Source organism: Gadus morhua, chromosome 9 (genome assembly GCF_902167405.1).
Source record: "Gadus morhua chromosome 9, gadMor3.0, whole genome shotgun sequence".
In the NCBI taxonomy this organism is placed as follows: Eukaryota; Metazoa; Chordata; class Actinopteri; order Gadiformes; family Gadidae; genus Gadus; species Gadus morhua.
The window spans coordinates 15,978,303-15,990,802 of record NC_044056.1 but is presented as its reverse complement, the minus strand read 5'-3'; the positions used below and the strand labels follow the sequence as shown (position 1 = coordinate 15,990,802).

At 44.6% G+C, this 12,500-nt stretch overlaps 1 protein-coding gene across 1 annotated transcript in view; it reads right to left on the bottom strand.

Moving 5' to 3' along the window:
• Window positions 1–11,884: 11,884 nt before the first annotated feature.
• The window catches only part of nrn1la (neuritin 1-like a), a 32,001-nt gene continuing 31,385 nt past the window's right edge, over window positions 11,885–12,500 (bottom strand). Inside the window, exon 3 of the mRNA XM_030365551.1 lies at window positions 11,885–12,368. Coding sequence (XP_030221411.1) covers window positions 12,098–12,368 — 271 coding nt within the window. The 3' untranslated portion in view covers window positions 11,885–12,097. The remainder of the gene's footprint in view (window positions 12,369–12,500) is intronic.

Below are 12,500 nucleotides of genomic sequence, written 5' to 3'. Positions count from 1 at the left end.
GCCAATGTCTATCTGTCTATCAATTTCTCACTCCTTCTAAGTTTCTTTCTTTATCCCTCTTTCCAGCATCTTGTCCTTTTGTATGTCCTTTCCTCTTTTTTATTTATGCCTGTCTTAATCTCCTTTCTTTCGCGAACCTCTCTCTCGCTCTCTCTCTCTCTCTCCCTCTCTCTCTCTCTCTCTCTCTCTCTCTCCCTCTCTCTCTCTCTCTCTCTCTCTCTCTCTCTCTCTCTCTCTCTCTCTCTCTCTCTCTCTCTCTCTCTCTCTCTCTCTCTCTCTCTCTCTCTCTCTCACGCTCTTTTGATTATTCATATTATTTTCCTAAAGAGGCGGCGTCTCCCCGTTCTGCGGCTGGCTGACTTCCCCCCCGCTCCACCCCAGCCAGCTCACCTGCTGTGATTTCCATTGAGATCGTTTGAGGAAGCGTTGACTCTTCTGTTGGGAGTTGGAGCCGCAGTTAGAGGGCGAATTAATCACAGCCGCTTTTATGGCAAGCTGCATACAAACACCACGGCCAGGGATCCAGGTCCCGCCCTGCACGTACGCATGCAGGCACGCACACACACACACACACACACACACACACACACACACACACACACACACACACACACACACACACACACACACAGACACGCACACATATACACACAACACAAGTCTCATCCAGAAAACCTTACACACTGGGTTCCTGTTAACACATCTCTGATACACATACACGTCACGCAGATTTGCTCACACAAGCATTAGTCATTCTTATGCCTAAGCTATATCTCAACTGCTGTGGTCTGCACATAAAAGACACATTGTTGTTCTGTTTTCTGTTCCGGAACCCAAGTAGAATTATAAACACACACACACAAAAATGCACGTGCTCACACACACACACACACACACACACACACACACACACACACACACACACACACACACACACACACACACACACACACACACACACACACGCACACGCACATGCAATCAGACACACACACACACACACACGCATACAGAAACACACACATACAGTTTTGCATGTGTCAGTGTTGGTATCATTTGTGTGTGTTTGTGTAAGTGTGTCTGTATGTTCACGCGTGTGTGTGCATCAGTTTGTCTGTAAATATTTTACTTTGTGTGTGAATGCATAAGCTTGTGTCAGTTTGTCCTTGTATGTAAGAATGTGTGTGTTAATTGTGTGTGCATGTGTGAGTATGTGAGTGTGTGTGTATATGTGCTTGTGTACGTGTGTCTTACTGTGTGTCTGTGTGTGTGCGTGTTTATGTGTATTAAGTGTGAGTGCGTGCATGCGTGCATGTGTGCGTGCGTGCGTGCGTGGGTGTGTTTGTGTGTGTGTGGCTCAAGAGCAGGGCAGTAAACCCCACCAAGCATCGTATAGATCCGATGGGGAAGAATTATAGCAGCGACACATGAAGTCGTACTGAAGGATGCTGCTCAGATCAGCCTCTACCCAGGGAGCCCTGCCTGCTTGACTGAGGAGCTAGATTGAGTTACCAGACAATCCTCCTCTCTGATAGAAACCGCGCTGAAGTGGTCACCACAGGCAATGGAGGCATTTAGGTCGAGGGCTGGAGAAGAGGAAGGAAGGAATGGGGATTTAATGGAGGGCAAGAGAGAGAGATAGGGGGGAGGAAATGGAGAGAAAGATGGAAAGAGAGACAGGGGGGAAAGAGGGAGGACGGAGGACAAATGGTGAAGAGGCGAAGATCTGTAGTCCACTGCTCCACTTGTTGTTATCTCTGCTAATTATAGAGTTTATGAGCTGTATGTGTGAGTGTGTCTGTGTGTGTGTGTGTGTGTGTGTGTGAGTGTGTGTGTGTGTGTGTGTGTGTGTGTGTGTGTGTGCGCGTGTGCGCGTGTGCGCGTGTGTGCGTGTGTGCGTGTGTGTGTGTGTGTGTGTGCGCGTGTGTTTGTCTGTTTGTTTATGTCTGTGGACATTTATTCACATTAACGCGGCATCTCTCTGGGAATTATTTTGTTGAAGCAATTCTGTTCTGCGATTTTTTAATTAAATAACCTTATGTTCAATAACTTATGCTACAATACTAACCATATTTTGAATGGAGACAACTTTTCAATTAGTTGTGTAGAATGTTTTATCTGCATTGCATTGATGAGCTTTGATTGGCCCAATGAGCCACGTAGTCACGTGAGCATGAGACCCCGGTTGATTGGTTGGCTAGCAAGGTTTGAACTGATAACATGTACTATCTTGGAAATGTTAAATAAAACTCCATAAGAAAGCCTCCGTCTGAGCTATTCTACAGTTGCTAGGAAGGAGTTGCTTGAATTGATTCAAACGTACAAATAGAATAAATGAAATATCTCTGACATGAATATCGAATGGTGAGTTGGTATATTTCACTTCAATATTGTGAAATTAATTCTTGAATTTAACTAACTGAAGGTTGACCAAAAGTGTCTTGAACCTCTGATGATATTGATCAAGTTATAGTGGTCAGGTTTTCATAAATAAGTAAATCAAAACAAATGATGCAATATACCTTGCTCCATTACAAAGAGCAGTCCCTTACTACTCTCCGTAATGGAGCAAGGTATTTTATATCTGGTCAATATCTATAACACAAATGCAGGTGTATGAATACCGAAATAGGGTGATCCACCAATCAATAGTAGAGTCAATTGAAAGCTGAAACCAGGCTACATCAAATGAGGCTGGCTGAACCAGGAATGAAGGAATGCACCGAGAGATTGATTCTCATTTCATATGAATGAGACCGTGCAGTTGGAGGATAGCTTCAAGGACAAAACTTTGAGAAATAGCCAACCACGTGAGGAAATAGGTTACTATTGAAAACAAAACGGAGACGAGGGCAGCCATTCATGGAAATCATAGAAAGCGTTGATGGTGTTACAGAAAACCTAATTCAGCGCCAAGTTGGCTCATTTGACAAATGAAGTGGATTTTGAATATGTTTCCCATTCAACAGTTTAAGGGACCTGAACACTATGATGTTCCCCCAAGTAGGAAGTAAACGTATGTACAACATGTACGGATAAATACATGTTCAATCCTGTTGTTGGAAAGAAATGAGGAGGGGAGGAGGAGGGACGGAGTGGATGGAGTCTGATTGATCCGGCTCAATTAGAAGAAAGGTCAAGCCCCTGCTGGGAGTGTATACTGTCACTGGGAATACTGCAGCGCCCTGAGCAGCAAACATACACTACACACGTACAAACACACACACACACACACACACACACACACACACAAGCACACGCACAGGAACACACACACACACACACGCACGCACACACACACACACACACACACACACACACACACACACACACACACACACACACACACACACACACACACACACACACACACACACACACACACACAAATTCTCACATTTCATCAATGGTCCTTCTTAGGTTATATGATTTAAAATGTATATAGCAAAACTTCTTGGAAAGAAAGAAATAATCCTCACTGACTATCTGATTCATCACCTGAACACCCTATCAATCTGCATTGAGACCACATACTGCTGTTTTACACCCCCCACCAGCTTCTGTAGGTACATAGGTAATTTGGGCTTTCAAGGTCAAACACAGAAACTCTGTGTGTGACAGAGAAACTGAAGCAGATGAAGGAGAGAATCTCCTTAACTCCAACAAATCTCTCTATAGAAATCCCTCCCTCCCTTTCCCCCTGCCTCCCATCCTCTCTCCCTCCCTTGCTACACCTTCTCTTTCTCTCTCTCTTTACTTTCTTCATTATTCCATTGTTCATTAGTTTGACCTTCATTTACTCTGCTTTCCTCTTCCCAATGCTCCCCTTCTCTCTGTTCTCCCTCCTCTGTCACTCACTCTGTCTCTCCCTCTCTCCTGTCAGTCACGGTCTCTTTCCCTTTCCTGATCTCTGTTCTTTTCTTTATCTGCTCTCTTGCTTCCTCCTTCCTCTCCCTTTCTCTTTGCGGAAACGCACACACTGACATGCATGCGCACTCGCACACACACACCCACACCCACACCTACCCACGAACACACACACAACCACGAACACACACACACCCACGATCACACACACACACACACACACACACACACACACACACACACACACACACACACACACACACACACACACACACACACACACACACACACACACACACACACACACACACACACACACACACAAACACAAACAGTACATCTCTGGTATTATAGTGCTCTTGACATTTCCTTGAATAACAACGTTCTCCTGAAGTAAAAATTCTGTTCCATTATGAGTTGAGTCTACAGCCAGTATGAACTCTGTTCCACTATGAGTTGAGTCTACAGAAAGTATGAACTCTGCTCCATTATGAGTTGAGTCTACAGGCAGTTTGAAATGTGTTCTATTATGAGTTGAGTCTACAGGCACCCGAAAATGTGTTAAATTACTAGAATCTACAGACAGTATCCGCACGCGCCTATGGTTGCCCAGAGTTGTTCTTGTTTATTGTACATGCTCTGTGCCAGAAACAATTGGTTACATCTTCTGCTATATTGCTCTGTAGTGCACCGTAGAGGAAAGATCGATCTGATGTAAATGCCGTTGACAGTAATAGTCTCTTCTCTTATATATGATATGAGGGAAGAGATGGACCCTGGCCCTCTGGAGATCTCCTCTTTCACTCACAGAGATTCAAGCCTACGAATTGTAGGCTTAATAAAAGGTGATAACTGGATCCGTTATCAACGAATATCTAAATTTAGAGCCCGTGAAAGGTTTGTTAATATACTTTCAGAGTACTGCTAATACTCAGTGGAACGGTAGAAACTCTGGGGCAATGGAGCTGCGGTCTGACGTTACATCAATTTACTGTACTACGTTACGCATTTCCCCAAAGCGATCATCAGTCTATATTTAATCTGTTGTAAACACGGCAATCTTCGAGGAGCGTCTCAGGTTATACGGCAAGGTGCTCATTAAGCAGTTTACACCAGCTTGTTCTTGTCTGGGAGGTGGGACTTCTCCATACAGGGAGCTCTGCATATAGTGTCAGAGAAGTCCTTTATAATAAAGATATATATATATATATATATGCTAAAGGAGGAGAAGGCCAGAGGGGGGGTGTAATGAGCTTCTCCAGAGAACTAAAGGATGGAGTCCTGGTTCAGGGTGTTGGGCTGGCATGTTCTACTGTCGTCTGACCTGGCTCTCCGTCACACGCCCCGCCCACCTGTCAACACACAAGGTTCAACTGATTGAGGGTTCTGAGGGTAACTGCTCATTAGTGTGTGTGTGTGTGTGTGTGTGTGTGAGTGTGTGTGTGTGTGTGTGTGTGTGTGTGTGTGTGTGTGTTTGTAGGGGTATTACACCCCTACTTTGCTGTGTAAACTTGCACAGCATCTTCACTTTCTAAACTGCTGGTGCTTCTATGTGTACAGAGGCATCCGGCACTAATAAAATATTAATTTAGCAAAGCCATGCAAATAACCGGGAGCAGCTCCTGCATCTAACATTAATGTCTTTCACCTGAGAGATGCGCGCATGCACACACACACACACACACACACACACACACACACACACACACACACACACACACACACACACACACACACACACACACACACACACTCACACACACACACGTGCTCATACACACAGATAGACACAAATACATAGACTTGAAAAATACATCTAAAAAAATACAAAGAGATGCATTATGTCTATTGCAATCGCTGTCTGAGGTATGAACAAGGGCCCAAGGCGGGGGGGAGTACAGTAAGGCAGAGCAGTGCCCGTCCAGCTTGTATTACACAACCACGGTTCCCCAAGAACTGACCGGATCTATGAACTAGGGTGCTTGATGGTCAAACCACTAGGCTGCGTCTGGCACTTCAGGGCGTACTGAGATGGTTTAGAGGACGGCCTACAGCACACTGTATGGCAGCCCCTGCCCCTCCCGTCAGATCTAATGCAAAGAGCTGTTCCCCCTCAGGACTCAGGGCCGTAGAATCGAGCATGGGGGCCAGACTGACACCGTCCTGCATGTGTTTGCAGGTCCTGCTGGGGGCCCCTTTGCAGCGGCGCAGGGGCCCAGAGGAAGGCCGTGTCCCTCAGCTGTAGCGGCCTGACCTCCCCGGGTCAGGCCGTCCCCTGAGGGCCGAGGGACAATGCTCGGATGAAGAACGTAGATCAGCTCCACGACGCATCACAGCGCAGAGACGGCGCTGCAGGGGGCGGGGCCACACGATGCAGGGGGCGTGGCCACACGCTCCCTGTGGTAGGGGGCTCATGGATAAACTAGTATTTGGACACAAACGTTTCTATTGACTTGCGGATACACACACAGACACACCCACACATACGCAGACAAAAAAGGAAGAATGGTTGTTTAAGCATTTTGTAGTCAAGAAAGCCAAGTTGCCTTCATTATATTGTGGGATAGTGTTATTGTTTAGCTTTTAGAAAAACTCATTCTATTTCTAATGAGATGATACTCACTGACCAGATATCATATTACGGTCTAACACTCATGATGGGATTAGCCCGTGGTCAAATGCAGAAGCTCTTTGTCATATTAACTAGTAGTTAGAGCCAGTGGACAAGAAAAAAGTTGTGGGCCCTGCTACTTTAGTGTCATCCGACTAGTGGACGATTTTATAGATTCGTCAAGCACTACACGAAGGGAGGAAAATGAAAGCATTAATTATAGGCCTAAGAGAAAAGTCCACCGCCGACTTTGCTCACCACTCGTTTTCTTATGATGGTGGACTTCTTGGTTTAATTGCATCGTAAAACGTTGAATGGACCGCAGTCTTTTTCTGCGGTTGTCTAAACATGCAAACTGCACCACAGAGTTCGATAATAATTAGGCTACTGTAGTGCTTCAGCAGCACAGGCTCAAATGATGTCCCTCGCACAGGGCTTTATCTGGCTGCTGGGATCAGTGAATCTACGCGAGGTGCGGACGAATACGGGAGAAAGGAGACCTGTGAACAAATCAAACAAGTGTACGATCACTGTAATGTGGAATTATATATCAATCATTCTGAAGTGTAAGTGCTTATCTAGTCATACAAATGATGCAGCAATTATGCAGAAATAATGACAGCCTATTGGCGGCTCCCCGGGCCTTCAGATAGACAGGCATGCAGGGACCTGGTCATTAAATACACACGTTTAGAGCGTCATTTATCAAAACCATGGCGTTCAAATTTGAGCATGCAGTTTGGGAAAGAAATCACTGCAAACGAATGTTGGACGAGACCACAGTGAATGACTAGACGTTTTTGAACTTGTTGGTTTATTGGGTTTTTCTTCATATAAAGGTAGCAAAACGTCCATTCAGGGAGATGGAGAGCCCAGACAAAATGTAGCAAGCAGGGCAGGAGCCAGGGAAACTTGGAGGTCACATATCAAAGGAATTGACAAGTCACATTTGAACTTCCCGAAAGTAATGGCCTACAGACAACAGGATAACGTACAAAGGGTAAGATGTGGTGGGAGATATTAAACAGATGCAGAGATAAACGGCATAGTTGTTCATCAACATATTGAAAGTACAGACGCTACCAACAGAAATGAGCAATGTACTTGTACATGTTTCTCTTGTGATGTCCACCAACTGAACCCTAGCTAGGGATTGCTGGACGGTCCGTCCACTGCAGTGTCAGTGTGTTAGGCAGAAATTCTTTGATCCTGGTGCTCCATGTTTCCATTCCCTTTGATGACCGGCCTCTGGGAATGACACTGTAGCACCTTCAAAGCTAGCTGGCTAGCTAGCTAGATGTTTAGTGTCCTGTTCCTCTCTCATGTCTACCCGTTCTTCTCTGCTGGTATATGTGATGTGGAGGTGTGGGTATGGCAGAAAGGTGGTGGCTGAATAGCAAAGCTGATTGACGTTGCACACATTGGGTTAAAACTCAAATTTCCTCCCCCATAAGTCCCACATAGAAAGACCACAGAGCTCGAAACTCAGCGGAGCTCAACATTCTAAAAGCAGTCTAGCCTACTCAGATCAGAAACCTCTGAGGCAGAAAGATTTAAATTATAAAATATTGATGCCAATAAGCCTATTTACATAACTATTTTTTTTCCTTTCATTCCGATTCTCTCTTCTTTCTCTCTCACTCTCTCCCTTTCTCTCACTCTCACTCTCTCTCTCTCACACACACACACACACACACACACACACACACACACACACACACACACACACACACACACACACACACACACACACACACACACACACACATACACACACACACACACACACATACACACACACACACACACGAACACACGTACAAAAACACACATACGTGCACACAAGCAAAAAGCAGACCATAGTTAAGTACAGCAACAATACAGTCAAGGATTAGATATTTTTTCTCAATAGATTGTATTGATTTCAATGCACATCTTTTTTACATGTATGAAATGATCTTAGTTTCTTTGAACTGCCTTAATGAGGCCTACAGGTGGGTTTAAACAGGTTTATCAGTAATGACCAGTTGCCCTTGCTCACTCGCCCCATGAGACCATCCTGATCTCGTGAGTCCACATGCTGCTCCTCACTGCGGATCAGTCTGGCCCCCAGCCCGCTGAAAGCCTCTCCAGAATCAACGAAATATTGGCTGAGTCAGCAGTTGAAGTTAATGTCTCCAGGGAGCGTTGGAGCCTGCCGACCTATACAAAACGATGAGCCTTTTCACACACAGGTGTCACTCAGAACATGGCGGGTGTGCTCCTATGCTGAACCAGGGCACAGGGGCCATGAAGGTGGAAGTGAGGCGAGATAGAGCCGTACTTGGTAATTCCATCTGATTTGCTGGAGTATATTGAGCCACATAATGCTTAGCCCGTATGTGGAAATACCTTGCTGCCCCGCCAAGGCCAGACTGATGGTGGTTTTGAAACGCAAACTTGATTATCTGGAAGGTTTCCCAAGGCTATTTTATAACAACCTTTAGAAAAACTATTCAGTAGCAAGGAATATATTTACACAATATAAATGGCATGTGATGTTATGAAATATATCACTGCTTATTGAAATATCCCAATATTCATATAACTCTTATATCCACACTATGCACAGGTCGATCTGTTTTATATTCAATTAATCAGAGTGTGTTTTGCTTATTTGTGTATGTGTGTTGAGTGTGTGGTGTGTGTGTGTGTGTATGTGTTTGTGTGTGTGTGTGTGTGTGTGTGTGTGTGTGTGTGTGTGTGTGTGTGTGTGTTTGTGTGTGTGCGCGTGTGTGTGTGTATGTGTGTGTGTGTGTGTGTGTATGTTCATGTGTGTGTGTGTCTGGTCTGACCGACAAATTAATTAAGGGAAGGCATATTCGGTTGTAAACCAAAAACTTCTTGACAAATAATCCTCTTTTTAAAGACAAACTAAATCTACCATAAAGGTAGCTCCTCAATAAGGTAGTTCCTCCTTAAGGTAATTCCTAATTTAATTAGCTCCAAATTAAGGTAGCTCCTCATTAATGTAGCTCCTCGTTAAGGTAGCTCCTCATTAATGTAGCTCCTCGTTAAGGTAGCTCCTCATTAAGGTAGCTCCTCATTAAGGTAGCTCCTCGTTAAGGTAGCTCCTCGTTAAGGTAGCTCCTCGTTAAGGTAGCTCCTCATTAAGGTAGCTCCTTATTAAGCTAGCTCCTCATTAAGGTAGATCCTCGTTAAGGTAGCTCCTCATTAAGGTAGCTCCTCATTAAGGTAGCTCCTCGTTAAGGTAGCTCCTCGTTAAGGTAGCTCCTCGTTAAGGTAGCTCCTCATTAAAGTAGCTCCTCGTTAAGGTAGCTCCTCGTTAAGGTAGCTCCTCATTAAGGTAGCTCCTCATTAAGGTAGCTCCTTATTAAGGTAGCTCCTCATTAAGGTACCTCCTCCTTAAGGTAGTTCCTCATTAAGGTAGCTCCTCGTTAAGGTAGCTCCTCAATAAGGTAGTTCCTCCTTCAGGTAATTCCTCGTTTAGGTAGCTCCTCATTAAGGTAGCTCCTCGTTAAGGTAGCTCCTCGCTAAGGTAGCTCCTTGTTGGGTTAGTTCCTCCTTAAGGTAGCTCCTCGTTAAGGTAGCTCCTCCTTAAGGTAGCTCCTCATTAAGGTAGCTCCTCATTAACGTGATAAGGCTTATACTTTAAGTTATGTTCTCATCTAAAGACCCTAGCGAGGTGACATTTTGCAGGTGCTAATGGGGAGTTTGGGGACCAAGGTTATACCAATATGAATCCATCCCCCCCCAGTGGTTAAACTTGTCTGGTTTCTCTTTCATGGACTCTTCTTTGGATCGATGAAACCTACGCAAATTGTAATCCTTTACAGGCTGCTGCTGCTGCTCTTTGACCATAACTCAGATGTAAGGTTTGTTTCGCTGTTCCCAGAAACAGGGAATCTCGTTTGAAAGCAGAGTTCATTTGTTTAAATTGTATATTTGTGTTTGCTAATGTATTTAACTAGATTACAGGAGGGGTGAGATCCACCAAACACCTATGAAGATGTTACCAAAGTCTGTGTTATACATAGCATTGTAATCTACAATACAAACAATATTTCCGGGCCAAGAAATAATTTAGGATGCTAGAGCAAACCTTCTAAAAAAATAAGAAATGTCTTATACATCTAATTATAAAATGTCGGTCTATTGGTTCTCTCAACCTAAAACTAATTGCCAGCCCCATCTAATTCCACCTTAAAACCGTTCTCCTATTCTGCCTTCCATGGCAATTACAGTATTCAGATTGCATAGTTAAAACATGTCTGTAAGATATAAGGTTTCTAACACTTATATTTAGCTGTGTTGTTGATTTTATGGCAACACATTGTAAGAGATAATGTGACATGTTGTCAATGGAATTTCCCCATTCAAATTATTCCTGTTTATATAAGCCCCTGCTGTGAATTATGCACAATATAAATATAGCTTTCTATCAAGCATGTTAAAATCTTTTTTATTGACCAATTTTAAGATAGTAGATTAACATAATAAACCAAATCATAATGGATAATATATCTTCTACTCTGGTGTTTCCGTCACAATTCTAGAAAATACTTTTTTCAGAAAAAGAACATTTTCTCACCTATTTTGCATATGTAGCTTAAACTAACTTCCATCTACGCCGTCAAACACATGCAATAAGTGCGTGTTAAACTAAATATAAAAAAATATCTTTGATGATGGAGACCCTCACTGTATACGAGCCATGGTGTATAGAATCTTAGTGTAGAGAACCTTAGTGTATAGAACCTTAGTGTAGAGAACCTTAGTGTATAGAACCTTAAACCCTGTCTGTTAGGCAGACCCTCACTGTATACGAGCCTTAGTGTATAGAACCTTACTGTATAGAACCTTAATGTAGAGTACCTTAGTGTATAGAACCTTAGTGTATAGATCCTTAGTGTAGAGAACCTTAGTGTATAGAACCTTAGTGTATAGAACCTTGTCTGTTAGGCAGACCCTCACTGTATACATATAACCTTGTCCTATAGGCAGACCCCTAGGGTTCCCAGGGGAAGGATCCAGTGCCGATCCCTGTTGAGCCGATAATGAGGATGAAAGGCCCCCCTCATGGGATGTGGCTGGGATCTATTCCCTTTGATTCTAGGATTTACAAGGGTCTGTATTAATAAGCCTATACAACTCAAAATTTGTTTTCCATCAGGGTTTCCATGAGAAGGGATTCTTCATTTTCTCCTCTAATTAACATTTTTATGTGTGTGTGCGTGTGTGTGTGTGAGTGTGTGTGTGTGTGTGTGTGTGTGTGTGTGTGTGTGTGTGTGTGTGTGTGTGTGTGTGTGTGTGTGTGTGTGTGTGTGTGTGTGTGTGTCTGTGTGTCTTTGTGTCTGTGTGTTTGTATATATGTACGTCTGTATAAATGATGTGCAGCTGTGTGTGTGTGTGTGTGTGTGTGTACATGTGTGTATGTGTGCGTTTGTATGTGTGTGCGAGTGTGTGTGTCAATAACCTTGAAGGCAAAGCATACGTGTGGACCAGCGGAGCAGTGCTACTAGAGAGGACGAACATGCAGAAGGTGGACACTGGCGCTAGTCTCTGTGCTCAGGAGAAGAAGTGGAGCAGTCCTGGTGCTGATGGTGGGGGGAGGGTATCTCACTGTATCCATGACAACAGCAACAGCAGAGGGGGGAGAAGCAGGAAGTGGGCGGAGCCGGCCGCGGGGTGGGCGCGGGCTCTCAGGGACTCCTGGTTGATGTCCTCCCGGGGGGCGGGCTGGACACTGCGGGGGGAGCACATGTCGTACAGGTTCCCTGAGAACTGCATCTTCTTGGACTCCCGGCGCAGAGACTCCCAGACCACGGCCGCCTCCTCCGGACAGCCCGCCATGGCCCCGTTGGCGCAGTCGTGGAACTGGTCCCAGGACCTGGGGGCACACACACACACACACACACACAAACAAACACACACACACACACACACACACACACACACACACACACACACACACATATTCAGGCTACAGCCGGCTCTGTGTGTGTGTGTGTGTGTGTGTGTG